We start from the raw sequence: 17097 nt of genomic DNA on the forward strand, positions 1-17097 counted from the left end.
AGTTGAATCTGGCAGTCTTCTGACCCGTAGTCAGATAAATTATCCATCAGGGCACATAACCATATTTTTCAACGTATAAATTATCATTGAAATAATACCTGCTTTCAAATTACGTTTATGAAATTATTATCTTATTTGCTGTCCTGTCGTGGAAACTTTCAATTGATGTTTCAAACATTTCCAAATGTTCGATCTTGCTACAATTTTGGGCACACATTTCGTTCAGATGGTAATGCAATGAAATATAGTCACCTCGTTTGTGTATTCAAAACGGTGGCCATTACGCCCTTACTCGTGTTACTTTCGTGTGATTATGCATAAAAATACTGGGCATTTAAAAAAAACACCCAATTAATTACATATTAAAATTTTTAGCTTTCTACGCTTTTATGTACACTCAACTCTTTTTCTTGCACGGTAGATACCATGCAAAAAAATTCGTGTGAAGAAAAACGTGCGACATATGGTACATTTGGGGGATATGTTTCACAATTTTAAAAAATCGTGTAAGAAAAGCCTTAAAATATGTCCTCCAAAAACCGTGTAAAAAAGAATGATAATAAACTCCATATTACATATTTATGAAAGCGAGAGCAAAAGTCCATAAGTACAACATATAAAAATTTAAATTGAATTTAGGAGTAAAAAGCAATTTAGCAATTGTTTATCAGCACTCGATGACAAGTTTATTATGGTCTGGACACAAAAAGGCTATCGTTGCCTGATATGAAGAGCACAACTGCCGGATTAGATTTAAATGAAGAATTTCGTTCAACTTCGTTAACTGCATGTCTTGGCTGTTTTGTTGTTCCAAATTTTGTTAATAGCAGCTGTTGTTTTGAATTTTTAGCTCACTTGTATAATTCTTGATATCCAGCTACACAAAACTTGCGACTACGTTGAAATTTTAACGTACACTCCATATCAGAATCATGAGTAAGAAAATGTTGTTGCATACTTGAAGCAAATTTCAAAGCCTCGAAAATTCAATTAGCCGTAAATAGCTGAATTTCACCTTCAACTTCGTCATTATCGAATTCTTTATTACCATAAACTGTCGGGAATTCGGGCAAATCGTCCTCATTGATTTATCGAAATTGCTTATTGCGAACTCAACACTCTAACGCAACATAAATACTGAGTAACGACAGTGCTGTGTTCAAATTGAAATACAATGAGATAAAGAAATAAGTGATCATAAAATTCGGGCACTTCCCCACTACCACCTAAATGTATGGGCATAAACCGACCGGCTTCTGATCACGACATTGCTCCACTTGTATCAAGCTTCTCGTAACACAATGGCAAAAAATTAGAATTGAAAACAAAATTTTTCAAGATTCATGCTAGAACAAAAAGTTCGCGTAAAAAAGGGTATTTGTCCTTATTGGTGAATCGTATTATTTCAAAATCGGGTAGAAAACACAAGTCTGGGTATATAGCCACATAAAAATGACTGAGACAGAATTTATTTTCTACTTTTTTATTTCACTCAAAAAAAAAACTTATTTTAAAAATAGTGTCTATGTTAGAAAAACTAGTCAAATGGAAGCTTACAAAAAGCAATAAACGTCTTCCAATATATCCATTCTCTACGGGATGTCTGCCCAGGCAAGGAACCCATTTATAACCCGAAGATGGGAAGTTGTCATAAATTACGATTGATCAACAATAGTCTTATTTGATTAAGTGCTTATATTGCAGAAACAAAGGTCCTCACGAAAATATTATATACACCGTTTCAATAGGCTTTGAACGGCTTTCTGGTGAATATTACTTTATTGTAGCGCGATTCGTAGTGCTCGATGGAACTCGGGTTAAGTGAGTAAGTCGGTTTTGCCTACAAATGCTTTTTTCGATGCGATCTAAACAAAAAAAAAAAAATTAAAATACCGGCGATTTTATCATCTAAAGATATGATATACGCTCTTTCAAATATCGTTCGGTAAAGGCGACAGCGAAAATTCAGATGGAAACGCTAACTAGAAATGCTTACCTCTTTCATAAATGTGGGCAAACCGATGCGTCAACTTAACGAAGCTTAGACGTGACAGACGGAATTTGTTCTTTTAAGCAAAGTTCTCAGATTATAATCGAAATACCGTTAGGCGAATATTATTATTAGAGTGATTCCTTTATTTACTTGTTTAAGAATTTGTGTTTCTAATTTATTCCATATAATGTGGATATAAAAATATCTAAACAAACAATTTTCTATCAGTGTACATACTTATCACTTACTCCTGCTCAATATATTACGAAACTAAAAAAATGTGAATTTCATTTAAAATAATATATAACAAAATTTTACATAACATGTTATGTAAGCGAAAGCAATTTGTTGCGTAACTGTAGCACAAAATATACGACAATATTGCTTTCACAAAATCATCACCCACTGTAATGACGTCTTAGATTTAATATAATGTATATAGAGATGTAATAGATTCAACATAACATAATAATGTGCTCGAAAAACATGTGTGATAAAGTGATCGAAGGGTATTTACATTTAAACCCATTACTCTGATAATTTTACATTTTTTTTTTTTCGTTTTATGTTAGTTGCGTGACGCATAGAAGCCTATTGAAGCTAATCGAACGTGAATAGAAAGGTCTAACAACAGTTTAGGAGTAGGTCACGTGATTTCCCTACATCCAGTGCAGATGAGTACAGTGGTTAAATCGATTTTCCTGTTGATCGGCAATATGCTATTATGTTGCTCGATTTACGCACTTGATATTTTACACTATTTTTGGAAGAGGAAACAGCCAATTGTGACAAGCGATGATAGCTGCTGGCTGTGTTTACTTACTAAGTACTCAATTCTTTTGTAATCCTACGGTTTTTCCATCAGAATATGCATATATACGATGTCAGACTGTTTAGAATAAGAATCGGCTTTAGTAAAGCTTGTTCATAACATGGTTGATAAAGTTCAGTTGAAAAGTTTTCGAAAAAAACCTGCTGTTAAAGTCCTTCGCGTATGTGAATTAGCTTAACCAGAACCCTAATACTGAGTAGCTAATAAGGTCTCAAAAAACAATAAAAGCTGGCCTTAGTTAAGTTGAAGTAAGTTTTGTTTGGATACGAAACATTTCCAAGCTATGCTTAAACTTTTGTATATAAAGGTAAATTTGCGAAGCCATTGAAGTAGTCATTTTTTTAATGTAGTCGTCATCGCTTTTTAGACAATTTGCATTGAATACATTTCCGAATTTCTCTTGCGATCGATCCTTACAATAGTGTGTCTAGCTTGCATTTTAATTCATATTCTGTAGCTATGTTTTCAAACTTTAATTTTACGCAATCGTTCAAAACCGATACCTGGATTGTGAATTAAAATCGAAAATTTAACATATACTTTTAGGTGGCGCAAATATTACAAAAACAACTTACTCTATTCCTTGGCGACTTAAATGTTTTTTAGTTTATACACTATATCCTTAACGGTATCAATTAAGAAAAAAAAAAAGAAACGACAAAGAAATTCTCATAGTACCATTCGTGCTTTTTCAACACAATACAAGGCATTACATCAAGCAAAGAAGGGCTTCCTTAGCGGCAATACTAACCTGAAATAGTTGACATAGTGCGATTGTGATTTCCGCGGACTAATTCGGATGGTCTAAGACTCGGCTCTTCAATTACTTCTAAGCCAGAATCTGAATCCATTCCGGTATCGGAATGCAAGTTACTATTGGACGTGCGATGGCATGAATTCAAAGAATTTGATTGATTTGAATTGAAACTGAAATTATTGTTATGATGATCTCCGTGTTGATGAGCCGGTGATCGTAGTGGTGGCGGTAAAGGTGGAGGCGGCGGGCCATTTACTATATAATGTCAAAATAAATTCATATAAATAATAAAATATACATAATCATCTATATATATATTTTCATTCATATTCTAATGAAATTTGAATGAATTGAAAGTTTGTTTTCGGTTCGAAATCTTTCACTTCTTTCAAAGCACGAAATAAAAGTTTCAACACATAGAATATGGAATGTGTGTGTATGGATATATGTGCTTGTGACCCACTTACCGACTTCTGCATGATTTTGTATTGGTGGTGCTGACGAGACTCGTTTCAAGTTACGATTAATATTATTGGGATTATTACAGCTGCTGCTATTGCTGCTGCTGTTGCTGTTACTGTTGCTGTTGCTGTTGTTATGATGGTTATTATGATTATTGCCGCTGCTATTGGCACTATGTGTATTATGATTGTTATTGGTGTTGTTAATGTTGTTAACGCTAGAATTGGAATTTGCTGATATCAATGAGTTGCTGCTGTAATGCTTGTTGCTGCTATTATCCAAATTGTTACGTATAACGGAATTCTTATTCGCCTGTTTAGTTCGCTCAACAACGTCTTCTGGCGGGCATACACTCTCATACGTATCGCTTTTAATACCGCTATTTAATTGATTTTTCAAGTTGATATTTTTACCGCTATAATTGTCCTTCGAACGTAGAGCTGATTCATATTTACTATGAAGTCCGGTCGCCGATTGCGACTTACTACGATTCAATACATTCGCGTCTCGTTTATTATTGAGATTCTGGAAGAGATGATAAGCATTATTCATTATTTGCTCATAAATTAAAAACTCTCTTTAACTTTTTTATTAATACTTACATGATTGCTGTATTGCATAACAATATCGGTACTGCGAGTTGATGAAGCACTCGCCGATCTCGAATGTGAGCCGCTATCTCGAGATCTTGACCGACCAATAATATATTTTTTTTGTTGATTTTTGCGAGCCTCCTCACGCACCAAATAAATATCCTCGTAATCATGATCATGCGAATTTGATTTATTATTACTGTTATTGTTATTGTTGCTGTTGTTGTTATGTTTATTATTATTTTTATGATTGTTTTGATGTATTAATAAATTATTTGATGCATTGTTATTATTATTGTTGGCAGTAGAATTTGTTTTATTATTATTTAGTACATTGCTATTGTTATTATTATTATTATTATTATTATTATTATTATTATTATTGTTGTGCTGATGTTGATAGTTATTGCTGTTGCTATTATTGGTTTGATGATTAAAACTGTGTTTACGATGTAATTGAACTTTGGGTGAATTTAAACTGGACGCTATGGATATAGATTCCTCAGAACCACTGCCACCCCCACTTGAACTGGAATGCACATCGGCTTGTATGGTCATAGCCGTAGTGGAAGGTGTTGAATTCGTTGATGAAGAATTTTTGGAGTTATGATGATGTGAACCGTGTTGATGTTGTTGTTGATGATGTTGATGATGCTTTTGTTGTTGCTGTTGTTTATGAGGATTCGAATGCTTGACGCTGCTACTATCTGAATCGAAGAGATCTCTGACACGATTGTATACAACCTCTTGTGGATCATGCAGAAAAAATGAATCGCCAGACATGCTGCCATTAGGTGACGGCGGCGCGTAAATACCATTCATACGCATCGGATTAACGTAGAGGCCATCATTAGTTGGTACTAGAGAACCATTATAGATTTTCTCCGATGAAGTTTGCGAGTGTTGTGATTGCGGCGAGTATAAGGTTTCACTATTTTTACTACGCACTGCTAATGTCGAAGGCGGATGTAAATAGAAAGGCTCTGGATCCGAACTCATCGTTGAAGATGATTTTGATTTGATTGTGTTGCTGCGACTGGTTTGTTTGCTACTGACCGAATTGCTGCTGCCATGGCTATTATGACCGTTAATGTTTGAATGCGATTGCTGCTTTTGTTGTTGTTGTTGTTGTTGTTGTTGTTGCTGCTGCTGGTGCGGCTGTTGCTGTTGTTGCTGCTGCTGCTGCTGCTGCTGATTTCTAGTTGACGGTTTGCTATGTCTCTGTGAGGTATTCTTGTCTTGACGCATATTGTGTTCAACTGATGTACCATGTTGCACTAACACATTGAGACACTATTTAAATGCAATTGTTCAAGAAAAACAAGTTGTTTGAAAAAACATTTGAAAGTTGTTTCTAAAACTACTCAAAACATGCGTTTGTCGATGCGTAAATTTCTACTCACCTCAACTTGTTGATTTTCAGCTGCATCATTAATGGGCGATTTGCCATATTTATCCAGTGATAATTTTGCGCCATGATTAAGCAGCCATCGCACAACAGACAAATGTCCACGCGATGCGGCAAAATGCAACGGTGTCGCACCATCACCGTCACGCAAATTAGGATCAACTCCCTGATCTTGAACCTAAACATTAAACAGAAAATAAATACAAAAATGTGTGCATCATTTCCTTCACAATAAACGGTTATGATAAATTATTGTTGTTGTAGTATCACATTATGCTGAACCATGATAAGTTAAAATGTTACGGTCGGACATAGTCGACTATCAAATGTCCTACATTTAATCTAAGTTTCGTTCCATAGGAACCATGAAATTAAACATTTAAGTCGAGTTGAGTATATTAATTTTTCATTGAAAGTTGTCAACAGGTATTACATATGGGAATTTTTTTTTTCTCTCAGTGTACGAATATTAACCAAATTTTTATACTACAATTTCGTCCCAAAATGCAGGGGCAGACGTTACGCAGACAAATAGGCTTAACTGCAATTATTCAATGCAACGATTTAATTTTTTAAAAAAAGGCTTTCTATGGAAAGTGACCCTAAGGACGCTCCGATCTGAATCAAAAGGGTGGATCAGCCAGCAGACTGAAATCAATTAAAAAACTGATTATCACTCAATTGATGTAACAAAAAATAAGTCTATCTCAAGTTCTTTTCGACACTGCATACTTGGATACAATATACCGCTTATACCATATATAAGTGATGTAGAATATATATTAAATGCTTTGTGATGTACTTCGCCTCAAGTATACAACGCATAACGATCGTATAGCTCAATTTTCCAAAAAAGCGTCAAAAAAATATGCACAGCATTAGCACAGGGGAGAGGAAATGTTAGTTTTTTCAAAAGTCATGTAAAAGTGCGCTTTGGGGAGCGTATAATAAAATATACTTAACCAACTTGCGATTCATATTGATTGCTTATATTTATTTGTCGAAAATACTTCTTGGTGTAGGGAAATCTCCAAAAAGAAAGGGGACTGCAAAGATGTTCTTGGCGAAAACATTCAATCTTAAGTTATGCATATCAGCTAGAGCACGTATGCGAGTTTGAAAAGTGCACATATTGATGGGGGGAGGAATTAAAGCTACACAATTTTACGAAGAAGATGAAGAATTCATATCTTGGAAGTGGTCTCTACTGCGATTAGTTGCATTCCTGCTAAATTTCATTCAAATATGCTACACTTCCACTAAACTCCATTCAGCGGTTCTATCTAAGTTCAAATGCCCACAACGATTTGGAGGATTGTATTTTAATTTTTGACATTCTTTTATGGGTCACTGGCAAATGAGAGAGAATAGCTGATATTTCCTGTTACGCTTGGAGCAGCCAGAATTGGCGAACTCTCTCGACCAGAGCGATCAGTATCATCGGTGCTCATAAGACTAGAATGAATGTGTTTTTCTCACCAAAACATGGCCACACGAAATTTCGTGTTTTCCTATTGGGCTGGAAACTGAAAAAGTTCCCTCACTAAAACAAAACCTATTACCTTGAAAATATGTCATGCTATGAACTTATTCACTAATGTGTTATACATACTAGACTAGCGTGGCACTTTAAATCAGAACCGTGAAAAAGTGAGATAGAAAACTGAGACTGTGGAAGTGGGCATGCCATGTCCATAAAATGGTAAAAACTTAATATTGTAAAAAAAATTGCAAAGCCATGTGCAAAACGAATCATATAAAAAGGAAAAGTTTCAAAATATTCCGAATAGCTTACAACAAGAGTGATAGAGAGTGAAAGATTAATCTTTGTGAAAATAAGTGTTAGCTCAAAAATTTAGATCAATCAAATAGCAATTAAAGACTATAGACCCTTCAGGAGGTCAACATTAATTTGTTCAACAAGCGAGCACCCCTGCGATCAACGAAAGCTTATCCTACAATTAGGCTCAATACGTAACACTACGGTTTTTCGATTTTTGATTTTCAAGGAGGCGGAATAATAGCCCACCAAGTTGGTTTGCAACACTCTGAAATATGCATAAGTGCAAATGTGCATCGACTCTTTTAATAAGAATTACGAAAGCGATCATATTTGGCAAATACATGTTGAGAAGATTTCAGATATATTTGCTATCAATTCGTTGACTGATTCCTGAAAATATTTAAATATAAATCTAAAGTTTGATTGCCTCAAATCGTCAAAAATTGCATTTTCCAATCTTCTGTAGATACTTATCCCATATTGGAGGCTCTTGTATGTTTTTTTAGCAGTCACCTCTAACTGGCTTCATAATTTGTTTACGTATGCATGCATAGGCAAAATAAATGTTTATACACACGTAATGATAACGTAATCTGGTTTTTAAAAGTTTGACGTTCACATCAACATTTCGTTACAATAGCTCAGTACATTTTTCTACTTTTGATAACCAGATATTGGTTTTTTTGAAACACTTTTGTAAGTTTTAGTCAAAAATATCATCAAAATATTTAACATAAAATTATATAATATATACGTATGTATCTCAGAAAAGACATTTTAATATTTAAGTTCATATTAGGACTGAATGTCACTGCGATCTAACAGTCTAGTACCGCAGATGTGGCAAAGGGAATAACAAAACGCACAGCTCCTGCTGATTCTCAATAGCAGTTTTCGAGTGAAGTTGACAATGTTCAATAGTTGTAACTGGCAGATGAATGAATGATGCATGTGATATATGTACGTAATAAAGAGATGAATATACGCAATCGATATATTGACAAAGATTAAAAGATCGCATCCTTTACGTACGTAAGTTTGAATTCATTTTAAATCTGCTTTTAGCGGTAAAAGTTGCTAACATTAATAAGAGCCACATACATATGTTTATATTTAGATCAATTTAGAAAGGCGGAATTTCTGGTTGGTCTACATTAAAGCCTCAGTGATGCGCAAACTTTTGCATAATATTTGTAAACAAAGGCGATAAAATAAAAATAGAAAAATGGACATCAACCAACATCTATGCAGATTAACTAAAAATATTTTAGAAATAACGATTGCAAAAGCTCTGAAAGTGATTCAAGTTACATCCACTTTATATGTGCAAACGAACATGGCTTGAATGGAAGTGAAGCTATTTTGATTGCCAGCAAATCCCATTTCATTTCAATTCTCTGTAAACATGTTTTTATTGGTTAAATTGATTCCTCTTTGAACGCGAGAGTGAGAGTGAGAGAGAGAGAGAGAGAGATAGAGCGAGAGATAGAGAGGTCAAAGAAGTAGTAAACGAGATTCTACTCAATTTTATACCCATTGCTATGAGTAATCGCATACTTACATCATGTGTCTGTCCTTGTAACGCTTACAAAAACGCATGAAAATCGTGTAAAATGTAGATTCCCTTGATTCTTGAACCGATTTAGCAGGCCGCCCTACAATCTAACCGCTTGGCTTTTATCGGTTTGTCTTTTCGCCTGCCTATCGATCGGACTCATGTTTCTTTAATATCTTAACATTCGTCTCTGCGCTCTGCATAAGTCACGTGTCAGCTTGGTTAGTATTTGTCCGCCCATCAACGCGTTCGACGTTTCTACGACGTTTCTTTCTGCCCGACCGCCTCTCTACATGGATTTTGCCACATTTTCATCTGTCGGTGTGCGTACGTTTATGCGTTAGATCAAATTCCTGTAATTTACAATCGGTTTGGTCCACTTTCCTGAAAGTCTATCTACGTGCTGGACTTGTCACTTGTGAACCCTGTGCTGTTTTCCTTCCCTTCCTTCGTCCCTCCTTTTTAAATCCTTGACTATACATTTTATTAAAACCGTCTATCAATTGCCGAACATATGTCTATTCCCCTTTCATTCACTCCTGTGAAGCCGTCTGTTCCCACGAACCCCTTTAACCCTTGTCACCCCATCGGTCCTGTTCGTTGGTCACTGCCACGTTTCTGCAATCTTCAATGTATTTGAATTTTCTGACTCGATCAGGGGTCTTTTCACAAATTTTCTCAATGCTGGCAGCTACTGTCCAACTGTCCTTCTATTCGTAGTGCTACTTATTAAGTATTCTATTTTTCCAGTTCGGTTCATCTTTTTAATTCGCTAAATCTCGAGTCGGTTCAATTTTTATACCATTTTTCTATTCCCTTCTTTCTATGCCTATCGGTTTATATATACCTTTGCTGTACCTTTGACTTGAGCTTTGTCAATCTATACAGTTGCCTCGTGAATGTGCCGACAATAATCGAAGACATTGAACTGAAATTGAATCACTTTAACATTGCGTAACGCTTAAGAAAATTAGATGCATTCAATCTCTCAAAATCTTCTATAATCTTACTATAATATTGTTACAACTCGCAATATGTAGCTGCAATCAATGTGAAATTATGAATTAACTTAACATTAATTACGGCTGGTAGCCTATCTGACAATTCTCGTGGACACACATATTTTACCTTTATTTTGCTTGTAATTAACGTTCTATCCTTTTGCGGCGAAAAATGCAAGCGGGTCGTACGTAAATACGCTCAGCAGAACAAAGAAAATTACAAAAATTCTTCATAACTGAATAACTTGAATAAAAATCACACCTAAAATGATTTTATTCATCCGACTGATGTGCCCGAGATACTTTCTTCACATTCATAGTTGCAATGTCAACTGAATTTTGGAATCACTGGCCTCAACATTCGCTTGAATGCGTTTGTTGAGAAGTGCATACAACGATTCTTGTCATGTATAAAAAATATATCAAACGTTTGTTAGCTACTGGTAACAATAGACTTACTAATGTTGCTAAACAACTAATTGACAATTTATTTATTTATCGTCTACTTTTTCTTTCCGATTATAGGATATTCTCTCAGCTTGAGCGTTTTTGTTGCGTGCATACATCATCAAGATTAATGAGATTTTCTTTTTCTTTTATCTCTAATAATGGCTATCTCTAGCTGATGCAAAAACCATTTCAAGTTAATATGAAACAACTTAATAGCATAAAGTAAAGAAACGCAAAAAAAAAAAAAATTATTTAAATGACATTTGCATACTAGTGAACAGCGGTATAGCGTTGTAAAAACGATAAAAAATATTACGAGCGAAATTTAACCCGCCTAAGTGTCCTCATTTAGTGTAATGAATAGTCGGAAAAGTCCAATTCTCAGTGATTGCCATTCACATCCAAACTGTGGTCGTGTCGTTTAGCAAATGTCAGTTGTGAGACAAAACACAAGAGATTTTCTTTGGGTCGAAAAACTTGACAATAAACGCAAATTAAAAAATCAAAATACAGAATTTTCAACTAGCAATAATCGCACCTCATTGGTTACGATATCGCCTCTGGACGGTATCGTTGGAGAATATGCAGTCAACTTGAGCATAGAAAAAATTAATGAAATAACTTTATTAATAACTTTATTAAGATTTAAACAAAGAAACTCACACGTTCACATTGCAGCGAATTTTCTCTTCTTGATTTATTGAACTACAGAAGGAGAAGAAGAAAAAATATATAGCAGTTTTACAAAGCAAAGTTAAGTTTTGGCAGAGATTGTGTACAAGATCGTGACATTCCTTGACCGCGGAGAGCGCCTAAATCAAGGCATTACTGAAGTCAAATTTCCAAGCAGCCCCAAGAAATTTGTTTTCAAACCATACAATACTAATGTAACAACTATTAATACCAATGGCGGCACAATCAATGGTAATGAACCCACATCGCATCAATTTGCAGAGACTTCATATATTTAAGGGAATCAGTTTTGCGATATAACGTAATGGAACCGCAATAGCAAGGCTGGGGTAAACACTTTTGCTCGAAATGGATAAACCGTGAAGTCAAGGTTATAGTCTATACAACAGTAAACGAAATTACTTTATATAATCAAGCCTGTTGAATTCCGAGATAATGTTTCCCAAGCATAAGCACAATATTGAGAGCAATCTAGCTTATCTTACAACTATGTAATCAGGGACTTTTGTTTTGGATGGATTCATTTCCGATTTAGTTATACTTCTGGCCGTATGCAGTCTTCTAACGACAGGGACTTCTTCGTAGCAATGACTTCTTTAGAAAGGATATTTGTTGCGTTAAACTGGTAAATAAGAGGAACAATCAATTCGCCTGACACTTTTCTAGGCTGAATTTATTTTATAATGATCGCTGCAGACACTGTCAGTACGACCAGGCGATACATATTCATCTTAAAGATTCCGTACAGAGAAACCAAAGTTTTTAGCTAAAACGGGACGGGGTGTGGTTTTACGTCTTTACGTATAATTTCAATTTAGATTTGTTACGATACTCTAGGCAACTGTTGAAAGTCAGAATGCTGGACAATTGAACCGCCCGTAATCGTACGTTATTAGTTGATGCATAACCAACCAAAGCTAAATAAATAATATTTTATTTGGATCTCAAATGATGCGAAGAACGATGTATGGCTTATTCTACTTAACAAATGTGGAGCTACAAATGAATGTCACCAGCAAAGATCATTTTCGGGTCTTCTTTCAAGCAACGCAATTAACGTTAACGTAACGGTAATGTATGTGAATTTCAATTATGGAGTCTTTTTAGATTTTATACACATGCAGCTAACGAAACTGACGATTAACGTGCCTAATCCGGTCAAATAGAGTGAAAAATGTTTAGAGCAAGACATGCCCGATATTTCTAAGCAATATCTAATAGATGTTCTCGTTAGCGGAAGTTTGTTTTGCGCGCAGTTATGAATATTACTTTTTTAAGTTTTGATCATTTCAAAACTATCAAAATACGCGTTATTTCCTCAACTTAAACTCAATCTCAAAAGCGTAACCTTCAGTTAATCAAGCGCAAGCAATCATGACGGAAACAAATATCTTGTACAAGCTATTTTATTGTAAACCATCAATTTTTTATCAGTAATTAAGAGTTGTATCGCAAAAATCAACATTTTTTGTCGCGAATGCTCAGACGATCTTGTTTACCTATGTATTCCTGTTTCTTCCGATGGCAGTGAAAGCCTGAACGATAAACATTTTATGTTTCTCCTATCTTTGCTGTTTTTCGACAAACTGTTTGATTTCTACGCGTTCACATGTGATAAAGCTATTCAGCAGAAGATGTAATAATTTTATTATTTAGTTGGCAACAGCCAGAGAAACACGTTAGATATATAGGAAATTCTAAGTGCATTGACTATACGTACCATACTTTTCCCCCTTTCTTACAAACTGTATCTTACAAATTGGTCATGATTGACTATTATTTTCTAGACTGAAAGCATCAAAAAGAAATTCTAAAAAAATGCAATCTTTTGTCATCAAGAAATCTTGCTACTCAACAAGTATCGTTCTTTAACTTCGATTAAATACTTAACAGTATCAGGTAAAAATTTGCATTGGAATCGTCCAGTATAAGTTCACTTGTAATAATACGCAATTTTAAAGTTAATTTTAAAATTAAAAATGGAACTGGAATGTAAACAATTGGCAACAATATGCATTCAAAGGTTAACTATAAATTACTTTCCCCAGATTGACAAAGTAAGTAATTATGAAAGATGAAAGAAGAAGAGAAAGATGAATGACATACGAACAAAATCATAGGTGAAGCTACAACGTAAGATAATTGTTTGGGTTTGATGGCTTGGGACGGAATCATGTATACATACCTGGGAGCTGTTCCAGCACCCAATGACGGCAACACGACCAGAGTTGATCAATAGGAAAAAAATTCATATTCCATCGGGGCTATACTAATAGCCAAATATCTTTCTGTACGATGACCCGATAAAAAGGAAGAGAGTTTAACTCAGAAGTTCCGCTAGCCGCGAACAGTCATTTGTTTCGCTCTCTACAGAACATTTTCTGTGGTGTGAAGCTAACTTCAATTCAAATAAGGCAGATATCCTGCGAATTTTACGGTTCACGGTTATCGTAGCAAAATTACCAAAAAAATTGCAAAGGGTTATCGATCGAAATGACGCTCATACGAATCATACGAATTTTTGGAATTTTGATTAGAAATTTTCGCGTATTTTTTCATTGACATAACAGTTACGAATAAAAATTTTGTGGATAGATAGTAGGAGAGTGTGCAAGAAATGTTTCTTAAGTGAAAAGAGGTTCTGATCTAGATATATGCTCCCGCACCCCTATGCTCTATTTTCTTTAAACTATTTCCTCTATGTCGAGGAAAGAAACACCTTTATTTAAATCGTTTTTTTCTTTTTTTTGTAATTTCTATGCATCTACATATACGTATCTACCTGCATATAAGTGCGGAAAATGACGACGCAATCGTTTTCTCGTCAACGTTATATACAAATAATATAAGAGAGTATGCAGAGATTGCTATTAAGACTGTCGAGCATATAATAAACTTGCATGCAATGCATGTTTGCGAAGACAAGGTTATAAACAAGTTAAACAAGCAATTGTTGTGGTGTATACGTTGTCATTGAAATCGGTTTTTTTTTGCTCCAAATGAAAAAGAGATCGAATGGAGAATTTGTGGCAACATTTTGGTTTATTTTATTAGCGACACTCTTTTTCACTTGAAACGTTCAACGTATATCGCTATGTATGAGTTTTCTATTTTTTGTTTTTTTTTTTTTGTTTTTTTGTTTCTTTTGTTTTTCGTAAAACACTTGTATACGACTAGTAAGCATTCATTTAACACACTATCACTTACCATCCATTTAAGACAATCCAAGCAACCCATTTGTGAAGCGGCATGTATCGGTGCCATACCATCGCGTGCCCGTACATATAATGAACCGCCAGCTTCAAGCACCAAAAACTTGAGCACCTCCAAATGCCCCTCTTGCGCTGCCAAATAAACCGGTGTAACATCATTGTCCATTTGCGTATTGGCGCTAAAAGTAGACGAAAAATGTGTACAAAATGCAAAGCGTTCTCATTTAGTTGAGCAAAATATTTTTCGGTATCGTTTTTCGGCTTTCATCTTTACTTCATTTAGCTGACTTGAATAAACTCTACAAGACAGCGGTATATAATGCTACCAAGTATGATTTGGTTTTTTACCAAAAAAAAAAAAAAAAAAAAAAAACCTATACAAGATTTTAAGGTTTTATTCACCTAATAAGCAATTAGACGATTTAATTGATATACGACGCCATTGTATTATATTGATTTTCCGGTTTCATTTTTTTTTTTATTCATTTATTTATTTGTTTTTTTTTTTTTATTCTTTTTTTGAGATAAATAAGAATAACCTTAAATATGCTGTTCAGAGATTTTTTTTTGTACTTTTTAGTGCATTCTGCTTTTCGCATTGTATGGAATTGTATTATATTTTACTGACATTGCGAGTACATGAAAACATGCTACGCTAACTGAGTACTGAACCAGTCATCGGCGATCGGCGTGAGTCATCTTAATTTTTGCAATGTTCAACTTCATTTCCATCAATTAAATTATGTCCGTCTGTCTTACCTTAAACCCTTTGGTAACGAAAATCGCCTCACCTTTCCATTTTGCATTGAAAATAGCGAGGAAGCGCATAAGAGCAATACTAGTCGCATATTTACCTTAAATAGATTCATTGGGAAGCACCTATTGATTACATTGTCTTTTATTAATTTTGACAATACTTGCGGTTTATTGGCCTTTTTGTTATCGCATAGAAGCTATACGCCGTCTTTGCGAATCTGTCTGTAACGTGCCATGGAAAAATAAAGCGCAACAAAATCAGAAAGGAATTGGAACGCATTAAAAATCGCATTCTTTAGAGATGAACTTGAAAAAAACCAACTGCTTGCTTTCGACGGCGTCAGCTAAGACTTGATGAACACTTGGAAGGAATAGAAATTCAATATCTTTTGGTTATGCAAGCAAAAATTCAAGAAGCATGTACATGCCACCTAGAAAAAAAAATTGTATTTTGAATTTCGATTAATTCTGCTCAATGAATAGAATAGGACCCTGGTTTTCTCATAAAAACTATTTTCATTTATGATAACGTGCATCATTTATGCTACAAGCAACATTAACTCTGTGCGGAAGTACGCAATACCAGTATCGTTTTCTAAATCGATTTAAGCCCCTCTGCACGACTGATCCTGATGATTGTCCCTATCCGTTGGTGTAATACATTTAATAACGTTTGATTTATTCTCCACATCTCTCTTTCTTTGTCTCTCTCTCTCTCTCTCAAATAGCATATTAGAGTTACTGCTTACTATTTGATGATAAAAAGGTTGGACGGGTACGGCGATTTTATGTGTTAGCTCACTGCTCTAAATGTGGACAACATACGTCTATTTCTATGGTCGGAGCCCCTCCCAGGCTCACCTGCCCCTTTAATAAAACAGTAATTTTTATTTTTCCTTATGTTGGATTCTAGTAGATATGGGATAGTAGGTATGGGATAGTGATTGACTAGTCTAGGTCTAGCCTATCCAGAACATTTAAAAATAGCTTTTTAATAGAAAAAATCGTTTTAACGCTTATACAAACAAATTGAAATTCGAACGCTCTTGCAACATAATGTCAAGCTAATATTTCTTTGAATTGCTTAAGTATTCACGTAATCGTAATTGAAGATGAAACGTTTACTATATACACTGGATTGTATAGAGGGCCCATATTTTTCAAAAATTACTTCACAGAAAAATATCAAATTATACAAAAACGATAAAATATTTGTAAATAAAATACCATAAGCAAAAAATGGATCTCACCTAACAACACTACGGCGACTGTTGCGTTCTTTACGTACACCAACGTTCGATCCTAAATGCATTGTTGCATCGGTTATGGTTGTATTATTGCTTTCATCGGCATCATCTAACATTTCTGCTAAATCAGAGAGATCATCGCTTGGTATCCGTCGTAAATTTGTGTTATCATCTTTTATGTTCACACCATGACTATTCAATTCATTCGCCACTAAGCAAATGTCATTATTATTCGTTTTATTTTTATTCTTATTTCGACGATATGAGGTAAAACTTGTAGTCATTTTACCAAAGAAACCTTTCTTAACGCTGATTGTCGAAAAATAACTGATATTAAAAAGTAACGATTTCATGA

The 17097-nt window shown here is 34.7% G+C and overlaps 1 protein-coding gene across 2 annotated transcripts in view; it reads right to left on the minus strand.

The window, feature by feature from the left end:
- The window catches only part of LOC119637507 (putative uncharacterized protein DDB_G0289263), a 67297-nt gene that overhangs the window by 25490 nt on the left and 24710 nt on the right, over positions 1-17097 (minus strand). For both annotated transcript variants that reach the window (XM_038033571.1, XM_038033570.1), the window contains exons 2-6: positions 14735-14918; positions 6041-6223; positions 4647-5930; positions 4050-4569; positions 3577-3837 (exon numbers count right to left, since the gene is read on the minus strand). In XM_038033571.1, coding sequence (XP_037889499.1) covers positions 3577-3837; positions 4050-4569; positions 4647-5930; positions 6041-6223; positions 14735-14918 — 2432 coding nt within the window. The remainder of the gene's footprint in view (positions 1-3576; positions 3838-4049; positions 4570-4646; positions 5931-6040; positions 6224-14734; positions 14919-17097) is intronic.

This window comes from Glossina fuscipes, unplaced genomic scaffold (assembly GCF_014805625.2).
Source record: "Glossina fuscipes isolate IAEA_lab_2018 unplaced genomic scaffold, Yale_Gfus_2 59, whole genome shotgun sequence".
NCBI lineage: Eukaryota > Metazoa > Arthropoda > Insecta > Diptera > Glossinidae > Glossina > Glossina fuscipes.